Consider the following 11970-nt stretch of genomic DNA (forward strand, 5'->3'; position numbering starts at 1 on the left):
CCATGTCTCTAATCCCACCATTTGTCAATTGACTCCTTAGTTGTGAGAATCGCAAATAACAAACATCTGTTAGATGAAGGAGGTAAAAGCAACAAATACACATAATGTGTTGCAAAAGGTTTTTGATTTCCATTTGAACTGCTTGGTGTGCTTTATTTTCATTATTATTAGCCCAGAATTCTTTTCTGGGCCTCACTATTTTATCATAGATATCCCAAGAGCCCCTAACTTCCAAAATTGCTAACATTTCATTATGCTTTTGTGTGCTTTTATTTATTTTATGTCTTTCCAGAAGTACCCACAATACAGTTTCTAACAGTAAACAGTGCATTGTTTTGCCCCATGGAGCTCACAAACTAAATTTAGACAGACACGGGGAAATGGTGCAGCACCTATGCAGAGTGGTCAGAGTAGAAATAAGCAGTTATGCTCACTAATAGACTATATGAAGTATTCAGTGTTACTCCTCACACTTCTGTTAGTCATCTGTTTTTTTAGGGGTTGCAGCCAAAGTGAGTCTATGAAGGGTCTTAATGCAGAGAAGGTGTAATGGCCCGTAGATAGGCTTAGGAAAGGTGTTTCATGCATGTAATTGCATACAAAGCATAGAGATATCTGAATGAGAGGCTGAAGAAAGGCAGACAACACTGGCATTAGGCAGAATGGGCAAAGCTGATACGAAACAAGACAAGATTCAGGGGTGCTGGAACAGGGAGGAGCCAGGGGGCCATGCCCCCCCCTTTTACTGGCCATAAGGGTGAGCAGCAAGGGGCAGAGAGGAGCCAACAGAGCATGCGGACTCAGGGGGAGAAAGGATGGGACCTGGCAATGGGTGGGTTGGCTGTGTGGTATGGCAGGGGATGGGACCACTGTTCAGGTACCTGTGGTCGCTAGGGTTGCCAGTTCTGGTTGGAGGTATTCCTTGGAGGTTTCATCACGTGACATAATTTCTAAAGATCAATCTGTGATTCCTGGAGACTCCAGGGCAGTCCTGGAGGATTGGCAATCCTAGTGCCCTTTCCCACCCCCCCACTTCCAGGGCGCTTCCGCCGCTTCTGCAAGGATGGAGAAGTAGGGAGAGGTAGAGTTATGTAGTACTTCGAAGATGGAGGCAAGAAGCTTCAGCTGAGCAGGTTTTCAAGACATGTTGGTAAAAATACCTGTGCTCTATCTATGCTAGTGCATATGCCGTCGCTGCCAGTGGTTTTCAGCTGCCCTGTTGGAGAAATGATACTAAACTTTCTTTTATAGACAAGGCCAATGTGGACAGACCTTAAGTACAGCAATGAGAGAGTCCCATATTTACCATTATGGGAAGAGACTGAAAAGAAGGATTCTGCCATGTTATTCACAAGGAATTTTTCAGGTAGGTTAACAGGCCTATAGTCCATCTGCAATCTCCTGCTGCTGACCCCTAGAGTAAAACATCTATCATATGAGTATTCTTGTTTTGGTTCATTTGTGGTAGCATGGGGATGTGAATTCTAGAAAAAGTGGCATGTATGGAGATTGTATGTTTCCTAGTGGCGATTCCTCTGCTCAGCTGTATTAGATTATGGGCCTGAACCAGCGAGGCGATGAGTTTGTATCTCCAGCTGAAGTCAGTGGACGCTGAGAGTGCTCAGCCCCTTGGTGGATCGGGGCCCTATTCTTTGGCTTGCTCTATGCTGCATAGTTAAATTGACGTAAGGCAGTTTGTCAGCCTAATTAGGCTGTAGTGTGTACACTGACATTTTCCCCACCGATGTAAGTGCCCTACTACACCGACATCATAACTCCATTTCCATCAGAGGCATAGGGCTTATGTGGGTGTAGTTAGGGCAACTTATATCGGCTGTTGGTTGTCATTCTTGTCCATTTCACAGCTCCAGCATGAAGCCTGGCTCGCCACCTGGCTCCCCACTCCCAGCCAGGCCACATGCTCCCTGTTCTGAGCCAGGCTGCTCCCTCCACTCCCGGGTCCCAGCTTCCCTGTGCTGGCTGTTGCCTGGGCTCCTAACTCCCAGGTCCGAGCCAGGCTGCACCTGCCCGGCGGCTCCCAGCTCCCCACGGGGAGCCCGGGAGCTGCACTAAGGCTCCTGGCTCCATGCTGGGAGCCATCCAGACTACGGGTGCAGTACTCCCTGATGGGCTCCCAGCTGCAGCGAAGAGCTGGGAGCCGAGAGCCTGGGGGATGGGCAGCCCAGTCTATGGAAGCACTCCTGGTGAGGATGCACACCACTGATAGAAGGAGGGTAGTGTGGACATGGGTTGTAAGTTGACCTAAGATAGGTTGCCTTAACTTTCTAGTGTAGACATGCCCTAGCTCTGTGAACAAACCCAAAAGGTTTGGTGGACTAATATGTGCTTAGAATGTTAGAATGCTGAGAGAGCCTTTTCTCATAAACTACACCGCTACCTGTGCTCGGGAACCAAAAAATCTTACCACATTATAGGTGAAACCGCGTTTGATAGAACTTGCTTCGATCCACTGGAGTACGCAAGCTCCCCTTGCCCCCCGGAGCGATGCTTTACCGCATTATATCCAAATTTGTGTTATATCGGGTCGTGTTGTATCGGGGTAGAGATGTACCTGTGCTAGGTATAAAAAATAAAACATTGTCACCAGACATAATTGCCTTTTAGTATAGTACAGCAATTGTTAGGGAAGCAGTAAGCAAGGAATGTTTGAATATGCATTAAAACAATCATCTTATGAGATAGGTTTTGTGTGTTAGCAAGGTGTCACTGAGTAATGATCAGGACTAGAAAGCAGTTGAGTCAAGAGAGACTGTTTAAATCAGAGATTATTTTTAAGGCCTTGTCTATACTACCAAGTTTTGTCACTGAAAAGTGCTTTTTGTTGACTAAATAGTGCGTGCATACATGCTGCAATGCAACTTTTTGTCTGGAATAATGCCCCGTTTTGGCAACTAAATACATCCACCACAACGAGAGACTTGCATCTTTTTCCTCTACGTTTTTCTCAACAAAGTGCCAGTGTAGACACGATGCTTGATCTCATCACTTTAACTGACCTCCAGGAGGTGTCCCACAATGCCCATCCTGACCACTGGTCAGCGGTTTGAACCATCCACCCCTCACCCTTAGAAGCCCTGGGAATTTTTGAAATTATGTTTCCTGCTGTCTCAGTGTGGAGAGGTCTCATCGCTTGGTCCCAGGTGACCATAGCAGGTTATTGCACCAAACGCTCTCCTGCTTGGACCGCTGTGGAGCTGTTGGATCTGATCAGTATATGGGGAGAGGAGGCTGTGCAGTCCCAGCTGCTCTTGAGCCAGAGGAATTGGGATACCTACTGGCACATTTCTCAAGGCTTGTGCAAAGAGAGCTATGATTGGGACATGCAGTAGTGCAGAGCAAAGATAAAGGAGCTGAGGCAGGCAAACCATGAGGCAAGGGAGGCAAACTGTTGCTCCAGTGTTTCACCTAAGACCTGCTGATTCTATAAGGAGCTGGACGCTATCCTCGGTGGCAACTCGACTGCCAAGAGCCCCGTGGATGCTTCGGAGGGAACGGAGGCTGCAGAAAGAGGACCTAACCTGGAGGACGAAGTTATTGATGAAGAGGTGGAGTTAAACAAGGATGTGCAGCTCCTGGCGGGGTCGCCTGGTGGGGCAGGCAGCCAGGAACTGTTCTCTATTCCAGAGGTGTCTAGCCAGTCTCAGCAGTCGCTCTCCAGGGAGCAAGAACCAGGAGGTGAGATACTTGATAAGTGGCTGTGGCTTGTGTAGCATGCAGATGGGTTCAGGATATAGAAATGTGGGAGGCTGGCTGTGTTTCTATGAGGTGGACGTTTCCCTGTGTAGCTAATGGGTACAGCAGAATGGTGTTTATACACACAGAGATCTCACAGGAATCCTCCAGAGAGATCTCCAGGAAAGTTTCCTGGAGGTACTTGGTAATCCTCTGCTGACGGTTCCCTGGCAGAGCAGCTTTGTTCCTTTCCCCATTGTAGGAAACTTTCTTGCACCGTTTGGCAATCACTTGTGCAGGGACCAAAGCGGCACATAGGTGAGAAGCATCGGGAGCAGAGCAGAAGCCACGAGCATGGAGTAGATGTATCCTCGTTTCCCTGCTTACCCATAGCAGTCTGCTAGAATGACTCCCGCCTGTGGAAAAGTGTGGGAAAATTTTAGAATTTTTTCCATAGAATGCTGCACCATGACGCTTTCAGACCGTGCGTTCTTTCCCCCATACAGAGCAACCTCCCCTCCTCGGTCCCTCCTCCCTCGCCAACACTCACTATGCTTTGGCCGTTCATGGAGATGTGTGCCTGGCTAGGGTCAGTGAGAAAGTGATTGCAGTGTTTCACAAGGTATATTTTACTGAAACGTTTCAGTGCTTTGCGTGAATTTAGCAATCCCGCTTCTGTGCATTGTCCCCTGTGCTTCACCAGATGTGGCCTTCAGGAACACCCCCATGCCCCCCTGCTGAGTGTCTCCACCAGATAAGAAAGTGCCCAACACGCAGCAAAGAAGACATGTTCTGGGAGGTATTGCAGTGCTGCAGTGCAGAAAAGAGGGAATATAAGGAGTGCTGGGAAGCTGAACGGCAGGACAGAATAGAGAATCAAGCGTTTGTTAAAAATGCAACTGAGAGGATGATTACTGTAATGGAGGAGCAAACTCAGATGCTGCAGCCCTTAATAGGGCAGCAGACTGCGCAGATCTGTCTTGCCCTCCCCTGCAGCACATTCAGAACACTTTTCCATGATCACCCCCCAACTCCACCCACACATTCCTTTCTACTTTCTGGGAGTTCTTGGTTTCCCCTTCACTCCACTCCCTCGAACAACATTCACAATGATAGCTGGAGCTACACACAGTTGTGAAAGTCTGTCCTTCCGTGGTTCCTCCTTTCCCATCAGGCATCTGTGTGTTTGTGTGCTGTTTCTTGTTCAATAAAAGCAAGGTTCTCTAATGGTGAATCACCATTATTTTTTTTTTCTACAAATTGAGATTGCAGGCACTACCACCAATACATGCACAGACATTGTTATCCTTGTCTTACAGGAATATAAGGCCCAAAATGACAGCATTGTGTCCTAGGAAAACGAGCACCTCTGACGGAGATATACATTACTGGTGCTTATTGTCAAAGTACTGCCTTAAAGCCTTCCTGATTCGAATTGCCCCCTTCTGGGCTCCTCTAACAGCTCTGGTGTCTGGCTGCTGAAAATCAGCAGCCAAGCGGTCTGCCTCAGCACTCCACCCCCAAGCAAACCTTGCATCCGTATCTTCATAGATGTTATGCAATGTACAGCACACGACTATGCCCATGGGAATATTACCCTCATTAAAGTTTCGCCTACCATAAAGGCTTCACCAGCTCACCTTTAATCTGCCAAAGGCACATTCAACTGTCATCTGGCACCTACTTCGGCCTGTAGTTGCTGTCCATATGTCTCGTGGCTTATGAGCCACAACTCTAAGGGATATACTGGGTCCCGCTATGGGCATTTCAACATCCTCTACTGCAATCTTCTTGTTTGGAAAGGAAGTCCCCGCTTGTCATTTTCTGTACCACACGGTGTTCCTGAAGATGTGGGCGTCATGCGTTGATGTCAGTGAAACGCTTTCGGTGATCCACAAGTGCCTGAAACACCATGGAGAAGTACCCCTTCCTATTGATGTACTTTGTCGCAAGATGGTCTGGTGCCAAAATTGAAAAATGTGTGCCATCCATCGCTCCCCACACACAGTTAGGGAACCCCACTTCCACAGTGGGGGCCATGGCTGGTGATGGGGCCAGGCGTGGTGGCAGGAGCCGGGGCCATGGCTGGGGGCAAGGCTGGAGCAGAACTGGGGGTGGGGCTGAGTGGCACTCCCTCCTAACCATCTGTGGTGGCTGGCCTGGGCCCATCACGCCCCCCCTGAACGTTCCTCTGCACCCTTCTAGGGAGGTGCGCTCCACAGTTTGGGGACCTCAGGGCTAAGGGCTTCTGCCCCGTGTGGAGGGGAGGTCAGTACTTCAGCCCTGCGGGGTGCACCTGCTGTGCTTCAGCCCCATGGGGTGTGCTCTGCTCTCAAACTTCTGAAGATTATTGTATGCCGCTTGGAAGGTCAGTATGTTTGGCCACCCCATATGATCTGTGCTAGCTTTAACTTTACTGATCGTGGTGAGTCCAGTCTAAGATTTTTCCATGTTTTCCTTGGCATATAAAAGTGAAGTTCTTGTTACCTAATTAAGCATAGTGTGCTGAAGTTTTATTCACTGCAAGCTGGTTTAAAATTTGGTCTGCATCAGACAAAGAATTCTGTGCTGCATGGAACTGATGACACTGGAAGTCAGAGTTAACCCCACCAGAGCTCCTCAGTTGCCAATCCCTGATATCAGAGACCTTGGTAGCTGCCAAAAAACAACAACTGACAAATGGAGACCACCATGGCAGTTTGAGGACCCCGGTTGAGCCTTACAGTTAAATCAGTGTCTAAAAGAAGTCCGGATTAGCCCATGGAGGGGAGGAAACTCTCCATTTGCGCTGGGATCAAAATTGTACTGGCTACAATTGTATTTTAAAACGTAGTAGTTGCTCATAAGATCTAGCATGTTTTCCGTGATCAGTGTGAACAGTGACTTTTTTGTGGGGGGAGGCGCTAGGGATAGTGTTAAACTGTTATAAATCCCATTTTCTAGGGTCCACCTGCACTGTGAAACTTTCCCTGTCAGAGCAGAGCAGTCTAAAATGGTAATTCTTTGATTGTACTATAATGCAATTTGGTCTTGCTTGTGTGGATCATAGGCCAGGAGCAGTGACATATTAAGATGTGTATTATTAAAAAAGCCTTTCTAGTTCTGTTGCCCTATCCTTCCAAGGATCACAAAGTCTTCTCCAATCAATGAATTAACTCTCCCTAACACTTCCTGTGAAGTGATTAGCCCCATTGGGGTAACTGAGGCACAGAGTTTAAATGACACCAATCAAGTCTGCACTGAAGTTGAGTAGAGTGTCTGTTTTCTCATTTCTCATTTTCTCAGTCCCTTTCTTTATTCTCTAGCTTATGCTGCATGTCTTTCAACTGACTTTTTCCATCCTTGTGCATTTAACACCTGCCTTCAAAAAACAAACCAACCACTGCTACTACTCTGGGGGCTCAAAAGCTGCTGCCTTTTTTTTAATCACAGATGCAGATTTTAAAATAAAGTTCAGCTGCACTTGAAAATTGGTGAAAAGCACTGTCTGCTTTTAATGTGATCATAGCAAAATCTATGCTGTCTCCTCTTTACTGTGAGATCATCCCAGAGTTCTCTTGCTGCTTATGGAGTCTGATCCTCCCATTGCAACCATCATGCACGTTAGTGGTGTTTAACTTGCATGGTCTTTTGGAAGAGTTGATGCCCAGACCTCATAAACTCATAGACTTAAAGGTCAGAAGGGACCATTATGGTCATCTAGTCTGACCTCCTGCACAACGCAGGCCACTGAATCTCACCCACCCACTCCTGTAACAAACCTCTGGAGGTAATTTTAAAAAGTAAGAAATAAAAAAATAATTGCATATTACAGAAGCTCATACAAGACTTGCGTAAATGTTTTTTGCTCTTATGTCCTAGAACGGCTGACTTGAAGGTTGAATCAGTCACTGTAATCCTGAAATCAGCACACTTCTGTTGACCAGGATTTGTGTGGGGGGTGATTAAAAGAGGTCAATTGGTTTAACAATTAGAAGAGCATTGTGCATGTAATGGCACCACTGTGATTTTTGTTTATCCGATACCCATTATTTTTACAGCATAATATAAATAGAGACTAAGGTCCTTGCCCCCAGTGCTTACAGTCTAGTTTGTCCTGGTCCAAGTGAGAGTAGCACACAGTATGGAAAATGAGGAGGGAATGGATGAAGTTGACAGTAATGGGATCACAAAAGGCTTGTCTATGTGGGAAGTTCAGCCAACGTAACTGTTGGAGTGAATTGAACGTGCGTGAGTTAAAGCACATTAAACCTTTGAGTGGGCACTCTCATTCAGAAATAAAGTTGCCTTAGGCCAGATCAACACTACAGACCGATATCAGTATAACTATGTTGCTTAGGTGAAAAATCCGCACCCCTGAGCGACATAGTTAGGGCCCTACCAAATTCACGGTTCATTTTGGTCAATTTCACAGTCAGAGGATTTTAAAAATTGTAAATTTCATTATTTCAGCTTTTTAAATCTGAGATTTCATGGTGTTGTAATTGTAGGGGTCCTGACCCAAAAAGGAGTTGGTGGGAGATGTTGCAGTACTGCCCATCCTTACGTCTGCACTGCTGCTGGCGGCGACACTGCCTTCAGAGCTGGGCAACTGGAAAGCGCCAGAGCCCAACTCTGAAGGCAGAGCTGCTGCTCGCATCAGCGTAGAAGTAAGAATGGCCTGGCATGCTATTGCCACCCATACTTCTGCGCAGCTGCTGGCGGGGTGCTGCCTTCAGACCTAGGTGCCCAGTTAACAGCCGCCGCTCTCCAGCCATCCAGCTCTGAAGGCAGTGCAATAGTAAGGGGGGCAATACCATGCCCCCCCATAACCTTTTGACCCCCCTGCAACTCTCTTTTGGGTCACAACCCTCAATATGAGAAGTGCTGGTCTCCCCTGTGAAATATGTATAGTATAGAGTAAAAGCACATGGAAGACCAGATTTCATGGAGAGAGATCAGATTTTGCACTCTGTGACATGTTTTTCATGGCTGTGAACTTGGTAGGTCCCCAGACATAGTTGTACTGAACCCCGTGTAGACAGTCCTGTGTTGACAAGAGAGCTTCACATGTCAACATAGCTACTGCCTCTCGAGGCTTTGGATTAGCTACACCTCCGGGAGAAATTCTCGCGTCGACATAGTAGTGTCATCAGTAAAGTCCAGCTATTGCGTACTCACGCCTTATGTATGCAGCAGTGTTACATCAGCGTCATTGTAGTCAGCTCACCTCAAAGTGCCTCGTGTTCGCACACAACCTGTTTTTAAACCAAAATATGTCATAGCTAAGTCCACTTCATGATGAGTGTGTTTATTCCTAACTATATCACTTCTGGCAGTCCTTCAGTTACTATTCCACATTGCATTGCTTCACACCTGGATTGACCTGACTGTGTACCTCTGTGCCCCACCATTGCTTTGGGATCATCTTGACCTGATGTCATCTCTTCATTGAAATGGTGCCAGGCAGCCATGAGTAATCCTTTCTAATACCAGGTAGTAATGAATTTACATACTCGATATAGCTACTATGGCCCCCTGTGCCTTTCGCATAGACTCCTTCAGAAGTCCTGGACTTAATGGCCCTCTTTGGAGAGCAGCATATTTAATCCAATCTGGAGAAGAGTCACCAGAATGCAGATATCTACAAGATACTGTCAGAGCAAATGAAGACAAGAGAGCGCTCCTGGTGCTGGTCCTGTTGCCAATTTAACTATATTTGTATGGAAGCACTTCAGATCACTTTGTTTTGCCAGTGTACTTTCCTTGTTAACCAAATGCACGTGTCATCTTGTTTGTACATGATCATGGCATTCTGCAGTGGGTCTACGCCACCTGATAGAAGTTCAAAAATGGCAGTGGCAAAATTAATGGAACCCAGGATATGAATCATGGGAATTTTAGTATGACCCTGCCCCCATCAGTCCCAGAATTCCTCTAGTTTCCAGTAGCCATCTCACAATGCCCTGTGAGAAAAGTTGCTGAGCTGAGCTGAGGAACATTGCACCATGGAATATCTGCCCAGAATGCTGAGCAGTTAATAGAATAGGGGCAGAGCTGTGTGTATGCAATGATTAACAAGGGGAAAGTACCTTAAACCAACATAACAAAGAGGTTTCAATGCACTTCAATTTAATATAGTTAAATAACTGCATGGAGAGCAAACAAACTAGATAGATGTAATATCATTGTGTCAATATGGTCTCAATCTTTGTATGTTAAATGCATAGTAACAATGAAAAGGAAAAGCAACTACATTAGTTAACAGAATATCCATGCACATACTCCACTTAACCACTAAAAGGACTGTACTAGATGGAAGTGTCCTGTAATCTTGACAAGGAAATTTAAGAAACTACTCAGAAATCTTGACTATACCCACCCATTTTAACTGTTCAGATTTAGTAATAGGGAATTGAATGTGCTCTCTTCAGAAGTATGTTTAGATGTTGATATAGCTATTGCCTGTATCTAAGGAAGGGAATAAAGAGAATTTGAAACCTGGCTTAAAAGCATTGAGCACGAATCACTTCACATAATAAATGTAATCCTTATTCATTCCATTGGCATTGCTTGTATTACCTTATTCATAATGAGGCTGTTGAGTGTTAATGGAGGCGGTCTTGGTAATTCCACTGGAATTCTGCATTCCTGCAGCTGCAGTCAAAAGGATAGGATGTTAGCGAAGATTCCTGACAAGGAAAAGTAGAATAGGTCAGTATAAGTATGCATTACAACATGAGATTCAGAGCCATTATTTGTTGCTACTCCATTGCAGTTCCCTAAACATGATACTCTTAGCATCAGCACGTGATGATTGGGTCACTTGTGTGTCTTGCATAACCCTCCTCACAATATTGTTGTTTAATCCTTCTTTTCACAATTCAATGGCTTAAATCTTTCAAAAGTGTAAACTTGGTGCATACAATATCTATTTGGAAAATAAATGGTCTCTGAGGCCATGGCTACACTAGAGAGTTGCAGCGCTGGTGAGGGGTTACAGCGCTGCAACTTAGGATGTGGCCACACTTGCAAAGCATGGCCAGTGCTGCAACTCCCTGGTTGCAGCTCTGGCTGTACACCCGGTCGAGCCTTGGGTGTAGGGATTCCAGCCCTGGTGATCCAGCGCTGGTCAGCAAATGTGGACACCCACCAGCGCTTTTATTGACCTCCGGGGTATAAGGAGGTATCCCAGAATTCCTGTCCACAACAAACCGGAAGAAAGGGAGAGCTCGGAGTTCAGCCAAACTGCTTATTTAAAAAACAAACACAGCTCCTGTTTGCTGAGCGAGCGGAGGCAGGCAGGGGAATTACTTTGGAATGTTCACAGCTGTTTGCTTGAAGAGAGAAACAGCACTCTCACACGGCAGAGGGGGAGGGGGAAGTCCATGTTGAGCAGATGCTTATCTGGTCTGACGGGTATTTAGAAGTACATAATTTGCATTTAGTGAATGAGAGAGGAGTGGGGGAAGGGAGTTAGAACTTTTAAAATGATTGAAGGTAGGCACTGTGTGTCTTCCAGTCCTTAGAACTTGCAAGGCAGGGAGCTGAGAACAGTGTCAACTCCAAAAATCCATTCTGTCTGTCTCCTCCACGCTCCCTGTCACATTCCACCCCACCCCCTTCTTTTGAAAAGCACGTTGCAGCCACTTGAATGCTGGGATAGCTGCCCACAATGCACCACTCCCAACAGCGCTGCAAGTGCTGCAAATGTGGTCACACTGCAGTGCTGGTAGCTGTCAGTGTGGCCACACTGCAGCGCTGGCCCTACACAGCTGTACGAACACAGCTGTAACTACCAGCGCTGCAAAACTGTAAGTGTAGACATGGCCTGAGTGAGTAGATAGCCCTCAGTTGTTCTTGGATCTTTGCTTAGTTCATCTACCTCCAGAGCACAGCTCAAGCAATACTCTTTTTTCCTTTTTAAGGGAGGTAGCACTATGCAGGGCACCATACTTATGTGAAGAGATCAGAGTTTTGTCCTTGTCTCTACCACTGACTGTGAACTTGAGGAAGTTACTTAAATTGAGTCACAGGGATAGAGATAATAGTGCTCACCCATCTGTTTTGAGATGTGTGGATAAAACCAGAAACGGGTGCAAAGTGATTTATGCTATAGAAATAATGCATCTGGTGGTGTGATCAGTTACAGTGTTTCTTACAGTTTTAAAAAAATGGCATGGGTTGAGGGACTGGTGATTTCTTTCCAAGCTGTGCTGTTGGGAGAATACACCTCCACAGACCAGAACGCTGAAGCAAAACAGTGCTCTAAAATAACGTACACCTCTACCTCGATAT

General features: G+C 46.2%; 1 protein-coding gene across 7 annotated transcripts in view; it reads left to right on the plus strand.

Annotated features, from left to right (window-relative positions):
* The window catches only part of ABL1 (ABL proto-oncogene 1, non-receptor tyrosine kinase), a 118568-nt gene that overhangs the window by 61474 nt on the left and 45124 nt on the right, over positions 1 to 11970 (plus strand). For 3 of the 7 annotated variants that reach the window (XM_030535322.1, XM_030535324.1, XM_030535325.1), the window contains one exon: positions 1252 to 1366. The exons of the other annotated variants lie outside the window; for them this stretch is intronic. In XM_030535322.1, the coding sequence (XP_030391182.1) occupies positions 1252 to 1366 (115 nt within the window). The remainder of the gene's footprint in view (positions 1 to 1251; positions 1367 to 11970) is intronic. 7 annotated transcript variants of the gene reach the window in all.

Source organism: Gopherus evgoodei, chromosome 16 (genome assembly GCF_007399415.2).
Source record: "Gopherus evgoodei ecotype Sinaloan lineage chromosome 16, rGopEvg1_v1.p, whole genome shotgun sequence".
NCBI classification, from domain to species: Eukaryota; Metazoa; Chordata; order Testudines; family Testudinidae; genus Gopherus; species Gopherus evgoodei.